This window comes from Salminus brasiliensis, chromosome 25 (assembly GCF_030463535.1).
Source record: "Salminus brasiliensis chromosome 25, fSalBra1.hap2, whole genome shotgun sequence".
NCBI classification, from domain to species: Eukaryota; Metazoa; Chordata; class Actinopteri; order Characiformes; family Bryconidae; genus Salminus; species Salminus brasiliensis.
This window is the reverse complement of record NC_132902.1, coordinates 20736946-20756527: the sequence shown is the minus strand read 5'-3', so window position 1 is coordinate 20756527 and position 19582 is coordinate 20736946. Positions and strand designations below refer to the sequence as shown.

The following is a 19582-nucleotide window of genomic DNA, read 5'->3' as shown; positions in this document are numbered from 1 at the left end:
AACACGCAACCTCAGGCTAGACGTCTAACGTTACATCTACCTGCTAAGTGCTCAATAATCATGCGAGATGCTTTGAAATAGCATGCCTAGTTGACCTTGATTATACAGCTTGAGTCGGAAAATTGGATGCATTTACACATGTCCACCAGAGGGGTCTCTGTATCCCCAAAACTCACAAATTTCCCTCACGTTCATAAAATACAAAAAGATAGATGTAATAGATAAACGTGGGTAAAAGTTCAAAACTTAGCCCTCGCTCTAAAGGCCATACAGTCCTTAAATACAAATAAGCTGCACATTTTCAACTGACGGTAAAAAAAAAACGTAGATCTCCACCTACTCAACTTACAGCAGTTTTAAGCTTAAGTTACAAGGAATGTTTAAGCAAGGCCTGTTCTTTGAAAAAGGTACAATACATAGCAGCCAATCAATACAGAGTGCATTTACATATATCAATCATAAAGGCACGGCAACAAAAAACATGTGCTTGATTCTAAGAGATCAGGAGACGCTGGAAAGCCTGAAACCACATCTGAAATCCCCTTAAAAAAGCCCTGTTAACAGTTTACACTCAACTCAAGTACAACATTACAGCAGCCGTAACTTCAACCCAGACTTAGCTTAGCTTCTGCACCAACTAGACCGAACGCAAATGTCTGAACTGCGACTTCCTAGCTCCCTGCAGTCCCTTTCGATTAACTGCTCCTATCCCACAGCCTGCTCTCTCAAACAGAAGAGGGAAATGGATTTCCAACATGTCGGATTTTTCGCCGCGAGTACAGCACGCTCTCCCTCAACCCCTGATGTAGTCCTAGAGGCATCCTTCCACTGGAGAATGAGAAGAGGAACACAGGAGGAAGAAAACGCTCTGGTCATTTAATCCCAGTGAGCAGAGTGTAGCAGCTTCTGGCCATGTTTACAGAGCGAGAGAATGACAGATGAAAGTGGAGAATGAATCATATGCAAGTCTTAAAATACTAGCCTGTGAGCTTTTTGTGGCGCTGTTGTTCTTTCCATTACAATCACACCGTGTGCTCCACCTACAGTACATGTTTTTCCACATTCGAGTAATCGATGATTAAAGCATGTCCAGTCCCACGTCCGGACACATTGTACTTCTTACAGTTTACTGTGGAGTAAATAACTTGGCATTTGCTAATCGTGCAGAAGTAATTAAAGTAAACAGCAGAAAGACACATATGGCTGGGATATTTCTGGACAGTTCAAAGATACACATGGTCATGTGGGACTTCAAATGCTAACCATAAATCAGAACACATTACAGGAGGCGTGTGGACAGAGGTGAAGTATGTGTGGGGCGGGGAAAGGTGTCTCATCTTGGGGCAAACGTATTGTTCATCGTTTCTTCCAAAATCTGGCTTTTGTTGGAGTAACTGTCTCTACTGTTCAGGGAAGAAGGAGTTCTACTAGATTCTGAAACACTGATGTGTGGATTTGATTGCATTCAGCAACAAGAGTGTTAGTGAGGTCAAGATGTTGAATGATCACCACCCCACCACCTCATCCCCTACCCTCAGCTCATCCCATAAGTATTAGATGGAGCACCATCCATCATTCCAGAGAACACAGTTCCACTGCCACACAGCTTAATGCTGGGTGGCTTTATTATACCCCCTTCCTAATATGTACCTGAATGTGCCAACACTCAATTCTAAGTCATACTGGGCCTCTTTTTTTGGTTCACATTTTTACTGGACTATTTTTATTGGACTATTTTTATGGATACAGTGTGATCTGGCCACTGGCCATGCTCCCAAATGCTGTACTGAATTTTTAATAGCGCTAATAAACAGAATATGGTACATGAACACGATGAAGCCCTGCAAAACCGCCCATGTAAGAGCGCCATCCACACTCACATAAGCAATGCCGTCATTGTATCATATTCAGTCTGGGGAACGGAAACCTCAAATGACGTCGCACAACGCCGGTTACTTACAAGGAACGAGAACTTCTCTGACACACTGCCTCACAGATCACATATAATAGCATGGGAAGAAATGCAGAAGAAAAAAACGGCAGCGATCCAGAACGTGTCTCTGTTTTCTCCATCGCACAGGTACAACCATGCTGCTGCTCTGACCTCCATCACACCTGAGACAGGGCCCAATAAAACATAACAAATGAAGTGTGCTTCTCACAAAAGCTGACAAGAGGATATACACAATCGTGCCAGAGTAAACAACTGTAAGCCATCAACCCATCATCCCATTTGGTCCCGGTCCCAGGTTCAAACCTTTCCATGTTGATTTCATTTTAATCACTGCTTGAGAACACTGGCGGAGGAAGAGTAATGCCTAGAGCTGAACATGACATAACTTTTTTGGCTCTCCCTTGCACTTTGTTCGGTTACGGCTTTGGAAGCCACAGTATAATCCCCTGCCCAAACCCTGCCTGACTGTTTTTAAGCATGTGGATTATCTGGGAGAGTGCAAGAAAACCAATCTTTCACCACATATGGAGAATGAATCACTCTTTCCCAGCAGGAAGCACTTGCGCTTGTATGTGTTAAAAAATAAATAATAAAAAATAAACATCATAAAATGAATAAAATAAATAAACCTGTATGTCATGAACTTTTTGGCTTTGTTTCCCCTCTCACCGAAAAGAAAGCTCTCACCGCAGCCTGAGAAGATCACCTTTAGGCCTGTGAGCATCTCATGCAATTCAACCTCTAGTACCAACAAGTCCCAGAATTGCAGTTTAATTTCCTTTGAATAAGAGGCATGGCACCGATGCCCATGACACCACACTGTAATATCATAACAGAGCTTTTTGATTGGTCCACGTATCATAAATGTTTGACATAGTATAAAGAACAACTGCCAGATTCACAGATTTTTAGTTTAAAAAGTGAAAAACTGCAAAAGGTTAAATACATTATGTTTTAACATAAGAAAATTTGTATGTGTGTGAAAATTTGTATGTGTGTGTTCCCAAATGGAGCTAACTGTTACTTTTTCAATAGAAAGAAAAGAAAAAAAAGGGAAACTGATCAAATAAAACTATAAAAAGCAATAAAACTGCTTTTTCAGTTTAGCCCTGGAGCTACCAAAGCTAGCATTGCTGACAAACGCCAGAGCTTAATAGTTACACAAATCTCTAAAAAATAAGACTGCACTGCTGATTCTAGATCTGCACTCCGGAGCATCAGGTGGAGTGTTCAGCACCCACCCGCAGTGTTCAGCTACACAGTAAGTTTTTATAGTTCAGTAAATCCTACTTGTTTAAGTAGGTTGAGAGGAATGTGTGGGCCTGCATTTATGGAAAAGATTTGAGGGAGTACTGCCTTCTTGGAATTGTTAGCAACATTAGCTTCATAAGCTACAGTTTAAAACTAAAGAGGCAACATTTACACTCTATATATGGCCTTGGTTGAACAACTACATCTGTGAAAAGTGGAAAATCGTGTAAATTAGATTCCTTTAAGGTCTGGCTTGCATTCCCTGATTTAATGATGTAAAGGTGTTGGTTTCTGGTCTTGATTTGTTAGTGACTGGCCAGGATGCTCACACCACATTAGTAGAAAAGTAGGATATAGCCTGAAATGTAGGATATATTTCAAAGCTGTGAGAGACAGTGATGTAGGGTGTAGGGCTCGGCAATATGGCAATATATACTGTTATAATGTCACAAGGTGCTTCTCTGTGCATACTGATGACGTTACTGTAGCAGTGCATTCAGAGTCCAGGCAGCCTTTAGAGTGCTTCTACATACCATTTAATTTCTTAAAGCAAGTGACAGGGTGTCCTTACTTGAAATGATTATGGAGGTTAAATTGGGGAGACCTTTAAAGAACCTAAAAAAGCCCTTAAAATGCATTCTCAGGCTATTAATTTGGCTATTAATCAGGCTGTAAACATACAGCATACGCATAAAAGTTTAAGGGTCACTGCAGTTCAAAAAAAGTAATATGTCCTCCATAGTTCCCTCAACCACCTCCACTGAATTCCGTCTCATTTCAATAGACTTCCCCCCAAAGGTTTCTTCTGCACAGCCCTGGCGAAAGCAGGTTTGAATGGACAGATAACGTCCCTTCTTTCATGAACTAAATCATACAAATGGCTCATAATACAGCGGCCAAGCTTCTGGGCTACTTACCATATTAAGGACCCTTCCTCCTTTTTATTACCCAATTCACATAGCCTAGATGTTCTCCTCCAGACAAATAAAGAGACAAATGGGATACATTAAAGTGCTTTTACATTTATTTTTGGATTTATAGACGTTCCCACTATCTTCTAAGTGCAAGAACCTGCTTGGTTTTCCAACAGAATGGAAGCTGTACTTGAGACGTACCTTTATATTGGAGAACCACAGGTCATTCTCATGGAGCGTCGCCACGTAGATGCAGCACAGCAGACCCAGACTGACTCCCACTGTAGAACCAGTGACCACACACAAAACCGTCCACCATGGTGCACCTGCTGAGAAGATCGATAATGATAATCACAGTGGAGTATTACAAGCATCCGTAAACGCTTACACACTGACTCGCTGCTTATAGTGCTACTTTTATGGCCTATTATTTCACACTGGCAGACTTATTATGAGTCCATAACACTGAATCACTCCTAATCTGTGACAGCAAAGAGGACAGGGTACTGACCAGAAGCTGGCTTCACGGGGACCTCAGCTGCATGGTCACTCCGTTGGCTCTGAGTGTCCGCCCCGGGGTCTTTCCCCTTACTGCCCTTCCTCTGCCGCAGGGCAGTCATGCTGGATCACAGGTCCTGGAACACAAAGACAGAAAGAGGCATTTAAAAAGAAATATACTGCATATAGTCTTGTGCAAAAGTGTGGGCACCCCTGGTGAAATTACATTCATTTATTCATTCATTTACTCTGGTCAGGGTTGCGGTGAGCCCAGAGCCATTCCTAAATGGCCCGTTTGGCCCAAGGCAGGAATATGCCTCTGGACAAGGAGGTCAGGAGTGGTCATACAGCTAAACAGTGTTATAAATACACTTAATCCGGAGTAAAATAATATTAAAAAATGATTAATATTTCCAAGAGTCTCTTACAGTTTACAAACTGGTGCCTGGTATCATTTTGTAAATTATTAATAGTAGCTCAATTTAACTTAACTTAGCTTAACTTTGCATGTAATTTAACATATTTTTTATTTATTTTCTTATCCCAGGTAATCTGTGCCATTTCTATCGGTTCATTTATAGTGTAAAAATGTGAAAAATGACAAAAATAGATTATGAGAAACAATATTAGCACTATCACAAATTTAAAAAAAGACAATTTATTTCCTTTTACTTAAAAAAAAAAAACATATTATTAGAAAGATAATGATCTAGTAAGATATATATATCAATAAATACTCCTGTTGTACTGTTTTTACAGTAATAGCTTTACATTACATTTAGGACCCCTAGAGAAAATGGCTTTTGCCATAACGTATCAATGTATAATAATAATAATAATAATAATAATAATAATAATAATATCAATAATTTAAAAATAGACATAAACCTTTCTGTTATTTTAATAAATCGTTCCTTCACTTTAGATGAGATGCTTTGGTTAAACTAAGGGAACAATTTATTAAACTGAGGGAATTTAATATTTTTTCGACCTTCATAGAAAACCAATACAGGTTTATCTACTGAATTTATTTATTTACATGTCATTTAGCTTTACTTTTCAGAAAGGGACAGAACACGACAGGGAAACGTCTCCATCAGCACTGGGACACCCCATACTGTTCTCCACCTTCAGCCTAAATGATGAACGGCCTCCCGCCTGATCCTGATCTTCAGCCCCATTATCAGACACGAAGGGCCAAGTCGGTGCTCCGACTCCACCTAACGGACTGGGCATGTGAATGGACGTGAACCCGGACTCAGACTAACACTGAGAACAGGGGAAATGATGAAATAGTAAACTTTTAGGTAGCTAGATAGCTACATCTCCCCCGATCTCCCCCCTTTCCCCCGTTATTTCGTCTAAACCGCAGGCAGGCGCCCGTTATCTCCGCCAGACAATAGCTAACAATGTCCGGCTCTGCCTCTTCTGTCAAGTCGAGCTGATTCACAGACACGCTGCCCTTTTTCTATCCGTACGAGAGAAAAAAAAGACACAGCACAGCCTTCTTGTAGTCTAAGTGAAGCGGGACTACATCCACAAACTACACAAACACAACCGCCGGAGTTTAAACCCGCCGAGCAGCGAGCAGCTGTTGTGGTGTTGTCCGTTGCTCCGCAGGCCTGTTGTCATGCAGCGGCGTTTCCTGCTCCACGCCGCGGCCAGAGTGGCAGCCAATCTCTGATCGCATCGCATGCCCGTGCCGCTCCCCGCAAACACAGCACAGCCGGCTGCCGCTTCGCCCTCAAATCTCCCACATAGCTACATCCCTCACGTTAATTCAAATGAACAGCACGGGTCAGTCCGTTTCGCGTCTCACCCTCTTCAGCTGAGCAGGGACTTGAGGATCGGATGTCCAGCAGCCCCCCACCTCCTCCACCACCACCTCCTCCTCGTCCTGCTCGTCCTCACACACTCGGTAGTAGAAGTCCCCCGTTCACAAGGGCTTCCCCGCAGTCCGCTTCGCTGCTCAATTAGCTGGATGTCTAAATGACAGGCAGAGAAAGCGTCGTTTGTATGGAGATGGAGGGAGATGGAGGGAGATGGAGAGAGAAAAAGAGCAGGACCGGAGGTCTGCACCGCTTTTCTCTCCCCCTCCACGGATGGATTGACAGTACAATAGCTGGCTGCCACGTAGGGAGGACATGGGGAGAGGGAACAACGACCCCAAGGCAAGCGGCAGCCTTGCTGGGGGGCGTGAAGAGGGCAAGCCGGGCTGAGGTGGTGTTGGGATAACCGTTACACACTCGCGTCTTTGCATGCAACCTGTTGGAAATCCTGACGGGACACCTGAACGACCACACACACACACACACACTCACACACTCACAATTGCTTCAATCAATAGACAGGAAAACAAAAAATAAATAAACAAATAAATAAATAAATAATATTCTATTATTATTATTATTAATATTGTTGTTATTGTTCCAGCACCAACCATTTTCACAACTCAGGCAAAGATAGTATGAGTGCAAGCACCCTAGCACCCTTAATTGTAACAGAAAGGGGAGGGGGGTACACTTTTTTTCACAATTTTTACATTTACATTTATTCTATTCTATTTATTGTTTTTACTGTGCTGTATTGTGCAGTTGCTACTGGCTGCTAAATTTCCTTCGGGATCAATGAAGTATCTATCTATTTACACAGGCACACATATGGCACATCACTGCAAAAAAAAATAAAAAATAAAAAAAAACTCCTGGCCAGCTCGAGCTGGTTAAGCTGGTCAATCATGGGTTTTGTTTTCAACCAGCATCACCAAGCTGGTTGACCAGCAAGACCAAACTTGACGACTAGCATATCCAGCAAAACCAAGTCGGTTGAACAGCATGACTAAGCAGGTCGACCAGTATTACCAGCATTACCAAGCTGGCTAACCAGCATGACTAAGCAGATTGATCAGCATGACCACTGCTGATCGCTGGTCTTGCGCTGGATTCTTCATCAGGGATATTGCGTCTATTTTATTGAAACCTGTAATAAAAAGCAGGCACGGAAATACAGTTGTATATTCATATAATTCATAAATATTTAAAGTTTTCTCTTGTTGTTTTATTAATATTAATATTCATATTTATTAATTGTATTTTATTGAGTGTTTATTCTTACATGAATGGTTACAACTGTAACAACTGCAATTTCCATCCTAGGATCAATAAAATATTTCTGATTCTGGTTCTGATTGTATGCCGACGTTTGAGCATCCTTGGCCAAATAATTATAATACTAAGATTCCCTCACTTTTTAATCTCTGTGTTATCTATCAGTGACCTGGGCTCTTCTAAGATAACAAAATTAATCAATACCCACAAGTCAATATAATATAAGGAGATAGCAAAGCGTTTTAAACTTCTGGTTCGTGCAGTGTGGAATGGTATTCATAAATGGCAGTTCAGGGGAACTGTGGAGGTCAGGATAAGATTTAGAAGACCAAGAAAATAGGAACTGCTCATATGCTGGTAAGAAAGGCAAAGCAAGACCCCATATGACTGCCAAGAACCTGCATGAGGTTTTAGCTGAGTCAGGAGTGGCGGTGCACTGTTCTACTATGCAGCTTTGCTTGCACAACCATAATCTTCATGGAAGACTCATAGAAAGGAAATGATAAGTCAACTAAGGCACGTTTGGAGATATAACAGGAACAGCATTACATACAAAGAACACCTTGCCAACTGTGAAGCATGTGGGATCCACTCCTGCTTTAGGGTTGTGTTGCAGTCAGTGACATTGGCAATACTTGGATTCCACCAAGTATCAGCAAATCATGGCTGCAAACGTCAAACCATCTTGTTAAAAGACTGAATCTGTAAGGAGGGTGGCTTCTACAACAGGACAATGATCCAAAACATATATCAAAATGTACCATGGAGTACCAGCAGAGACAAGGCAGCCATATTCACCATTAGTGTTGGACACAGATGGAATTTGGCCTCACCCAGGGTCACTAGTGTGCCCAAGGAGCAGAGTGGGTGAAGGGATTTGTTCAAGGTTGTATTGAACCCACAACCCTCAATAGCTCGGTAAAGGTGCAAGTACTTGTCCTACGCATTTGACCCATATGTGGTGGTGAACACACACACACACACACACTAATGAATTAGTGGGCAGTGTATGCACACACCCACCTGGAGCAGTGGGCAGCCAAATCCAGTGCCCAGAGAGCAGAGAGAGTGAAGGATCTTGCTCACGCCAAGCCTGGGTATTGAACCCACAACCCTGTCATCAATAGCCTGGTACTCTAACCACTGAGCCACCACCGCCCCTACCACTACCACAGCTCCTCTAACCTCTTAAAAAAAATAAATCAGGGTAGAGCGCAAACACAGTCCCTACTATCAGATATTACGCAGTCCAGATTTCCAAATTTGGGGAATTCGCAGGGGTCAGCACAACTGGCGTGCAATGGCTGAGCCATCTTCATGATCTTGCTATCTCTCCTGCCATGTGGATAATCCTTAAACAAGCTGTGCATGCACGGTGACCAAGGACAATTTCAAAGCACGAGGTCCTGACTCAAAACAAGTCGTCTGGAGAAGTTCTGGTGCTGTTCTGGTGCTGAAAGCAATATTATTACTGGTAATGAAGAATGACCATAACCGACATTTGCAGTCGCCCACTCCCAAAAGCAGCCAGAAACACTGTGCTCCAGAAGCACTCAGACGTGTACACTCACACCCTGCTCCTTGCCGACTGTTGCCATGGCAAGCAAGCTGGCAATACAGCGTTAGCGAAGGAGCTTTTTTTTTTTTTTACCTGACGTGGAATAAAAGCACACACTGAGTCTTTTAATTAAACCAATCTTCTGAAGGCATGTGTGACTTGTCCTCATCGTCGGGTGAAAGAAGCACCTCCAGCAACAGCAGCAGCCGCTCGGAGGAGACTGAGACAAGCAGGGATTTAAGAAGCAAGTGACTTTCTTTGAAATTGAAGAAACAAGACACGTTCATTTTGGCCTTAAGCATCTAACATTTCAGTACAGCAGCACCCAGCAGAAATGAGGGGCAACTGCTGGTGATTTTTTGATGCTGGGCTTGTGAACTGGGGAAGGCGCTGAAGTGGTGCGGGTTTTTGATTGGCCTGTGTTTGGAGTGTTTAGTGGACCACCTAATATGAAAATGTTAATAATGCATGCAGGCTAGGCTACTTTTAGGAGAGAAGAAGAGAAGCTAAAACCCTGAAGACAATAGACGTGCTGTGGGCTATGCAGTGCCTTTGTTGACTGTGGGAGAGGCTTTTTAACCAAACCCGCCTTTTCTCTGTGCTGTTTTTAGACTTGTCTAGAACAAGCTCTCCAACTAACAAGGACACTGAGTCTCTCCCTGCAGAATGGACCGGAGAGGGAACTGGAGATGCATATGCTTCAGGTAAAGGTGCTTTCACAGGTTACATGTTCATATAATATTGCCTGTTCTTGTTGTCTGGACTAAATATTACTGTAAAAGTGAAGGATGTTCAGCAGATAACGACACAACCATGCCTATTGGCAGTTGCCTAGTTCTTCTAGTACTATCAGTATAAATAACAGGCAACTAAAACGGTCATATTAAAGGAGTATTGCATTTTGACACATTGGACCCTGCCCACTAAAGAGAGGGGGAGACTATTCCTATACACTCTACCTTCGAGGGTCTGCCTTCATCACCCGTATCAAAATTGACCTGTTGGACTCAGATTGTGTAAGTAATGTTAAAAAATTGGGGTCAGACGAAATTGAAAAAGCTAGTCTGGGCTATCTGCAAAGCGACAGGGCAAAGGGGAAAGTATTCACTTTTGTGAAAATATAGTTTCTAACCAGAAAAAGAGGCGAATTCTTTAGCTTGGATTACATGACAGGAGGATTGAGGGTCGAAAAGTGTGATAAAAGGTCACTTGCACCCAATTTCCCTTTTCACAGTGGACTACTCATGGTACAAAGGGACATAAATGGAAAGAACTGAATTAGTGCAGAGTGTATAGCAGTCTAGTCCACAAAATACAATTTTTCCAAAGCCAAATTTGTCAAATCAAATCAATCAAATATATTTTATTGTTGTCATAAAGCAGCTTTACACAATCAGTAATTAGTAAAAGACAAGAAATCAACAACATAAAAAGACATGAAAAGCCTAAGACCCCCGGTGAGCAGCCAACGGAGACAGTGGCAAGGAAAAACTCCTTCAGAGCTGGAGGAAGAAACCTTGGGAGGAGCCAAGACTCATAAGGGGGACCCGACCCATCCATCCTCCTCTGATCAGAATTATTTATAAATTATTGATAAACGTCACCAGACCACCTAAACGGTTGTACTGCTCAGGTGTGCAACATATTCATAATCATAATATAATAATCAAGGTGTAGAATAACTTAAGAGTAAGAGTAAGAGTAATGGGAATAATTTGTCCAGAACAACACATAAATACTCAAAACACTCAATACGCTCGAAAGCTCTTTTGACGTCTGAAGAAGTGTTGGAAGTGAAGACTATATTCAAAAGTTTACGAATATTTGAACATATGTGACGCCCCCTGATAAATCCAGCTTGATCAGCTGAGATGATTAGAGCTAGGACTGATTCTAATGTTTCAGGTAATATTTTGGGCAAAAATTGTGTGTTCATTACAGAGTAGACTAATTGTCAATAAGAACCACAGAGTGTGGGATCTTTATCCCTCTGACTGTAGGTTGAGTGAAAGTTGGGGGAAGCCCAAGTTGGGGGAGTCCTATAGAAATCCAAAAGGAGGTGGGGACCATTAATCTCTAAACCTTTTGTAAAATTAATTTGCAAATTTGTCTGGACCCGGCATTTTGCCACTACTCGAGCTGATAGCGTCACTCATTTCTTGAAGAGATGCTGTGCTTGTATTATGATAATATTATAATATATTATGATTATGATTATGATCAGAGCAGTTCAACAGAATAGATGGTTTGGTAACTTTGATCAATAATTTATAAATAATTCTGATCAGAGGAGGATGGGTCGGGTCCCTCTTGTAAGTGTTGGTTCCTCCAAAGGTTTCTTCCTCCAGCTCTGAGGGAGTTTTTCCTTGCCACTGTCGCTGTTGGCTGGTCTCTGGGGGTCTTGGATCCTTCATGTCTTCTTACATTATTTCTTTTTTTCTGTCTTTTATTAATTACTAATTATGTAAAGCTGCTTTGTGATGACAACAGTTGTAAAAAGCTATACAAATAAATTTGACTTGACTTGACTTATTATAGAAGGGTATAATAAGCTTTAGTTTATATGACCAATCAGAATTAAATGACGTGAGAGAAGCTCTGTCTAAGTATGTTTTGTTCTGGTTGCTTCCATTTTTTAATTAAAAAGATTTAAAGCTTAAGTTACAAAAGACTCAGACAAATGCCACAGACAGATGCACATGTCTAGTCCCTGTCTAGTAGAGAAGTACTGCCAATAGAACCTACTGGCACCGTGCCTAATGTCAGGTGTGGGCTAGAGGCTAGAGACACCCCCCTGCATTGAGCTGTGGAGCAGTTGAACTGTGTTCTCTGGAATGATGACTGGTGCTCCATCCAATACTGCTGGGGAGTTTGTGATGAGGTGGGGTGGTGACAATCCAACATCTTGACCTCACTAAAGCGTGTCACTGATCAATCAAATCCTCACAGCAATGCTTGAATATCTAGTAGGAAGCCTTTCCTGGAAAGTAGAGACATTTACCCAACAAAAGCAAAAAGCAAATTTAAATTGCCTTGATTTTAGAAGAAACAATGAATGAGGAGGTGTCCCGATACTTTTGGCCATTGCATCTAAGTAGTAGGTAAGGATTCGGTTGAGTTTTTTAAAGGTTTCGTTTTAAATGAACATTTGTTGTTTCTTTTGATTCAGGTGAGATATATAAAGAGAATAGCTTAAGCCAGTCTAAGGCCAGCAGTGTGGCGGTGAGACGCAGGCCTCAGGTCAGATATAAGACCCACACTCAGCTGATTAAGCAGGAGCTGGAGCAGATCAAGGCTGAGATGCAGAAACTGTCAGAACAGCACCTGTGTCTGCGTCCAGAGAGGTAGGCCTGCATGCACATACATCATCCACATGCTTCTCTAGAGGCTCCAGCAGCATTATAGGATCAACATTCTGTATGAGAGCCAGTTCTAAGACTGGAGCCACCTTCGAAGCCGCTGTAAAATTCCCAATAAAGATCCCGTTAAGATCCTAAAAGATCCCATAACTTTAAATATATTATATTTAAAATGTATTTTCTTATATTTGGTTTTTCCATGAGATCCCAAACTAAGGTTTGTGTTGGTTAATGTACCCAAAACAGCAAACTGTTCATTTTTACATCACCTTTTCCAACTACAATTAAACAAGCTGTTTCTAACACTGTGCCTTTAAGACTGATATATGCAAATTTCCCCAGTTCTGATTGGTTGTCGTTTAATGTGCCTCACTTTAAACCATGAGCCCATCCTGAAACACTCCCTTATAACTTCAGTGCGATTTGCAGAGGCTAACGGTAGGTTGGTTAGCCGGATATACAGAAGATGTCCAAATGTTTGTGGACACCCCTTCTAATGAATACATTCAGACACTTTACCAATAGAATAGGATAAACTTGAAGCTATTGGCCCCATGCCAATGCCCCTAATGCCAGGCATGAGCTAATGCCCCTCAGCATTGAGACGCATGATGTGGGGAACAGGAGCACTGAGCTGTGGATCAGTGGAATTGGGTTTCCTGGAATGATGGATGGTGCTCTATCCAACACTTTTGGGATGAGTTGGGGAGTTGCTGATGAGGTGAGGGTGGCAGAATAACAGAATAAACCCCCAACTTTTCCACACATACCAAGAGCTGCTGCAGTGCCTGAACGCATATGCCTAAAATAGCACACAGTGTTTCTTTGGATTCTTATCTGTCTCAGTGCTACACACACAGCCAGTACCTGATCTCCAGCTCCAAACAGAGTGTGGATGTGTTTGTGCAGGAAGGCGTATCATCCTTTTGTGTGGAACAGCCTGAGTCCTTACAGAGACACTACGGAGATTGACTATCTGCTCGCCATGGTGAGTGCCTGGAGCTTTGGTGCTGGAGTTATCAGAATGAGAAATTGTTTCTTTAACCTGATCCCTTGAGAAGCCCTGAGGAGCCCTCGGTGTGATCCTCTAAACTTTCACTGTGTATAAACTAAAATTAACATAGCTCTGGATTCAGGCCGTTATTGTATTTATAACGGTAAGCGTGTCATTTATGGATTATCTTGATGATTAGTCAGGTTAGCAGAGTCTTTTGTTAAAAGGCTAAATGATACAAAATAGACTTAAATCCAACTGAACAAGCACTATTTTTGGGGAGTATAACAACACAGCACATGTGGCCAGTGTTTCATCTCCTCCTTCCTTTAACTGCAAGTTTACATTTGCGGTATTTGGCTGAAGCGCTTATCCAGAGCAACTTACATTCGAATCATATAAACAGGTAAACAGTCTGGCTCATATATATATCTATATCTATCTATCTATCTATCTATATATATATATATATATATATATATATATATATATATATATATATATATATATGCTTATTATATATATTATTGTGTGTGTATTTTCTCCAGATCTAGATCTAGATATAAGAAATATCATATCATACAGGAGCAACAACATCTGCAAAGCTCTGCACTTGTAATCCAGACCAGGCACTGTATTATGATACAGAACTGAAGATCATGAGGGCTATGACATTTCTTATATCTAATCATGCAGTTAAATAGACTGGAGAAAATACACACACAGTGTATTTTACTGAATAAGCTGCACAGCTGGCTTTGAAGACGAATTCAGAACAATTGCGAAACTTCACGCATATCAAGCCAAGGTGTGGAGCTTACCTGAATTCAGCATTCAGCATTCCATCCATATCCCATTAGCCTAGCCCTCAATTTCATGGCCATGTTGTTGTTGATCAAAATTTTCAAGTGTTTTTTCTTTCTCTCTCACCCCCCCCCCAGTCCTCCACCACCGCCGCCATGATGGAGGACCTTTAATGAGGTCAGAAAGCACCCGCCTGTCTCTCTGACCCGGCCTGTCAATCTCCGCTGGCGTGATAAATGACTCTGATGTATGATTTTCACTTTAATAAGCGTAAAGATGGAGAGTAATGCATTTACAAATGTCATGAGGAGAAGATTATTTTTTTTTTTAGTTAATGACTTCATTTCATGGGCATCATCCCACACAAACTCCTCCTTATTCTACCCCCTGAAATCACTCGATTACATTACTCTTTTGGCACACGTTCAGATTGCCCAGATTGTAGGATTCCCTCTGTTGTGGATTCTCATAGCAGGAGTGCATTGTTTATGCAGTATCGAGCGTGACATGGAGATTTGAGGAAACCCAGTTTAAATTTCTGCTGGAAAAATAATAAAATGTAAAACCACAGATATAATTTATTGTGCCCTTCATGTAAGAACTGATGATTTTAAAGATTTAAGATGCTGGACTGCATTAAACAAATGGAGTTCATGAGCATCTCTTCCACATGCACCATTGTGTTTCGACGGCGTAACTGACATAAGAAAAACCTTGGGGCGTCTGGATGGTTTGGGGAAGAAATAGCTAAAAATATATATATATATATTAAAAAGAAAAGCAACAGCTGACATGAAAGGGTTGAAGATTATCAAAGAGATTTAAGAGAATAAATTGTCAGGCAGCTGATTGGAGTGAGGGATTATGGAGGAAGAAAAGCGTAAATGTTTAATGGCTTCTTTGTTTCTTACTTTGCTTCTTGGAAGGCACTTGTTTGTCTGGTTTCAGTTCCCAAAAAAACCTTATTGGAGAAAGTAGGTTGCGGCCTTTCTTGTCATGTCCCTCTTTTTCTTTCCCTTCTTTCTGAGGAGCTTTGAGGCAAGAGGCTACGGCCTATTAAAGCTGAGCTTCCATCTACTGCACTGGAACCAGACTAGGCTTCTTAAAGCCATGATAGAAGAGCACGCTTTGTACACAGTTTTTCTTCTCCTCCTCCTTCCATACACTTAAGCACAAAACAAGCTTTTTACAACATCACTGGGTAATCGAAAGTGCGGGGATTTGGAATGAACTGGTAACCATAATAAAAGGGCTAAGAGCCACTTGATGCAAACATATAGCCCCCCGCCCATTCCACCCTCACTCTCTCTTCGAAGTGATTTACCTTTCTTTTTCTCTCCAGCCTTTCCCCACCCCGCCCCACAAGACTATTTTCCCTTGATCTCCAATCTCCACTTTCAAGGGGCTTTTGAAAAAGGCTGATCTTGTAAACTAGTGCATCAGTGGAATGGCACAGCTTTGTACTTCTTAGAGGCGGTCAGGGTTTCATGTAAAATGAAGGGATTATATGGAGAGGTGGAAATTCTCATTCGCCAAAGAGGAGTAGAATCCACCCCCGGCTTATCACCGTCGCAGCAGCCTGGGGTTACACTATTTTACAGTACGGTAAATCCTTGTGGGAAGAGGTTCTGTCATATCCGCTGGTGACTTTAATTTGCCTTAAATTTCAATTTGCTCATTCGCAAAGAAATAATACGCCTCGCGCAGATGACATGAAACTAGTTCAATTGAAATAGCCTCCACTTTCCACCAAAAAGGCCTTCACTCTGAACATCATTAACCTAAAAGTGTGTGTTGCTTCGTTGCAGCAAATGAGGCACAGACAGACGAATAAGATGGTGCACAGTAATAAAACACACACGCTCCTAAAAATAAATGTTCCTTAATGGATCTTGGATTGGATGTACGACAGCATAAAAAGTCCCGTATCATACTTTACTTCACTCCTTGTATTCGTCTTGTACCAGACGTCCCATTGAAAAGGACAGTGGTTAAAGTAGGAGGTTAAAGGTGCCAAAGAATGCATTTATTATATTAGTATAAGTATTTTAAGTCCTTCTTTGATTATTTGTATCATTAATATGCTCAGACAATGTTACAAGCCTATTTACCACCCTGTTATTTTATGTCCGAATGAAACATCAGGCATCCCGCCTCTCCCGCGAAGGATTCTCCAGCATAGTGGAAGCGGCTTCCTGACGCCCGCAAATTACATACTACTTCCAATATCCTTAAATACAATATACAGAGATTCTGTGTATCAGGCTCTCGATATAGCAAGTGAGTGACAGACATACTGAGAGAGAGCAAAACAGAGAGCATCCTGATTGGCCTTGCTTTTTTGCTCAGTAGACCTATCAGTGTTCTCTGTGAGCGGGATTTACAGTCGAGACCGCTCTCAGTCATTGTGCATCAGTTCAGTTCAGTGTCCTGCAGCTCTGTGGATCAGGGGTTAAATGACTGTCAAGGAGAAGCTGAGGTGAGTTAACAGCTGTCATTCTTATTGATAACAGGGTTGTGGGTTCGATTCCCGGGCTCGGCAAGCTGCCACTGTTGGGCCCTTGAGCAAGGCCCTTTACCCTCTCTGCTCCCCGGGCGCTGGAGTTGGCTGCCCACCGCTCTGGGTGTGTGTGTACTCACTGCCCCTAATTCACTAGTGTGTGTGTGTTCACTACCACAGATGGGTTAAATGCAGAGGACACATTTCGCTGCACATTTACAGTGACAAATATGTGGACCTTTACTTTTTTAACTAGCTTATGTTATACACTAGCTAACTAGCTGTATGATGAGTGTAATGAACCCCCGTAAACCTTCTTAAAGTTCTCATTAAATAAAACCCTCAATTGGTCAAATAAGCACACATTTTAATGCCACTTTTTCTGAACCACACTGGAGGTAAACACACATAAGAAAAGCACCAGATTATTTCGTTACTGTTAAGACTTGTTACGTTAACCAAAACCTGGAATTAGTCTGGCCCAAGCAGATTTTATACGGTACTGAGGCTCTGCAGATAGAACCTTCTCATTTTGGGGGCCAGTTTTCTCAGCCTTGTTTTGCTGTATTTTCTTTGAAAGGAGGAAACAGTACATTAAGTTTCATGTACCAAACGCGCATTATTCAACTATAATATAAGTAAATCCAGTTTTCCACTGAAGGGCCCCATGCAAAAAAAAAAACAAAAACAAAAAAAGTGACCCTGGAGCAAAGGCTTAAGCCTAGCAAAAATAAGCTGCACGTTTTTTGGCTTGGAACCGACTGAAGACAACAATCTTCAGTGCGATAAGATAAAATTCACTCCAGTGGACAAGCCTGGATCTGATGCTAGGTACTGCAGTTAATCCATTTTTTTTTTAAAAGATACATTTTAGGGATGACTCCCTCTTGTAGAGCATCTCTATCTTTTTTGAAGGACACCTCTGTGAGGATTTGGCATTGGTTAGAGCCCCATTTGATCCCCCGCTGCCTTCCTTTTTGTTTATTACTTTGCTTGCAGGGCCAGATACAGATTGTGACTGAGGGTGTAGAACGGGCAAGGCATTGCTCTCCTAAATGATAAATTACATCAAGCTGGCGAGGGCTTCTGTCCCAGTGTGAGAACAGCGCGGCAGAAACTCGTTCCGAATGGGTAGCGCTTTTCCCGATTTAGCCAATTATCCAAGCTGGATTAGTTTGGAGAGATCCCCAACTTGTGCCATGATGTGATTTGTTCGAGGGGAGCTTGAACAAGGACCATCTTCCATTTAGTCAAGTCTGACACTGCCAGACTTTGCTGCTGCGAGACAGTCGGTCATCTGGAAACGGCGGGATGAAGACGCTGAACTGTTGTTTTATGTTTTCCCTCTCTCTGAAGTGAAATGGAAAAAGTTTAACTTTACGGACACTGCCCGTACGTCCAGTTCTGACGCCTGCGGTTTCCACTGACCATCCTAATTGACGACGCTCACAACAGGTTAGGTCATTGTTCAGTCTTTATTACCAAAAATACACTGGCAAAAGTCATAACATTTTACAGTCTATGAAGAGCAAATAAATAATTGAACGGAACACTAACTTTCCAAACACGGCCCGGAGGACCCCTACAAAGTGAAGAAAATAGTACTGAAAGGCGTTAACCATGTTAAGAGTCAAGAGTTCCTTCCCTGCTTTGGCAGTACGATGAGCCTCCTATGCTAAAATTCCCTTACTCTTACAACAGTAGAAGAGGAACTCTACTTTTTATTTATTTATTATTATCTTTTCTTTTAACACACTTTGGCTAGACTTACTTTTTTTCCTGTAGTGTTTTTACAAGTTGTCTTAAAAAATAAAAATCCTTAAAAAAGTCAGTTTAAAAATCTACAGTATATACACAGCCAGTGAGGTATAAAGCCATACTACAGTACCATGTGTCAGTATGTTAGGGAACTTGAGAGCACATCGTAGAGTCAAGGCCTACCTCCAAAAAACAAACAAAAAAAAACACCCAACACCACCCAAATCAACCAGTTATGGGGCTTTAACATTTCTTATAACTCTAATTGTAACTGGAAATTAAGAGTAGGCAAAAATGGAAGGCACATTACAGGCTGAGCCCTCATCCTTGTTCACCAGCCATTTACAAACAGTAACAATGGGGGCTCACTTCCTCTAAAGGACTGGATACCCTTACTGTCTGACCGTTGACAGCGATTGTAGCACTACTTTTTTGGTAATTACATTGTTGCAAACTGCATCCAAAAGATTCCAGATTCCTGATGGAGGTAGTCCATGGTGGTGGAAGTGTGGAATAGAGTAATGGCTCCTGATTGAATTCATCAAAAGTTAACCTGCTAACTGTAATGAACTACAGAGATAAGGCTGTCTAAGGTTTATGTTACCTTAACCATACAGAAAATAAACAAATGAAGGTGCTACAAAGGAGTCTTTGTGTGAGGTCATTGAACAGGGGTGGGCAATTTCAGGTCCTGGAGGGCCAGATTCACCCGAATCAGCAAACCGTGCTGGACCCCGTTGACCTAGCAAACCGTGCTTCGACACTTCAAGCCCATTCACACCTGGTCAAGTTATGCTTGCTCTTGAGTATCAGGATTATATCTGGATAAGGCCAAGCCACGTAAAATTACAGGTGATCAAATCCGATCACTCAAACCACTTCAGG

The 19582-nt window shown here is 41.8% G+C and overlaps 1 protein-coding gene across 2 annotated transcripts in view; it reads right to left on the bottom strand.

The window, feature by feature from the left end:
- The window catches only part of dpy19l3 (dpy-19 like C-mannosyltransferase 3), a 64116-nt gene extending 57358 nt beyond the window's left edge, over positions 1-6758 (bottom strand). Inside the window, exons 1-3 of one of the 2 annotated variants that reach the window (XM_072671674.1) lie at positions 6437-6758; positions 4631-4754; positions 4321-4448 (exon numbers count right to left, since the gene is read on the bottom strand). In XM_072671674.1, coding sequence (XP_072527775.1) covers positions 4321-4448; positions 4631-4739 — 237 coding nt within the window. In that variant the 5' untranslated portion in view covers positions 4740-4754; positions 6437-6758. The remainder of the gene's footprint in view (positions 1-4320; positions 4449-4630; positions 4755-6436) is intronic. The other variant, XM_072671675.1, reaches the window with a different exon arrangement.
- Positions 6759-19582: the final 12824 nt, after the last annotated feature.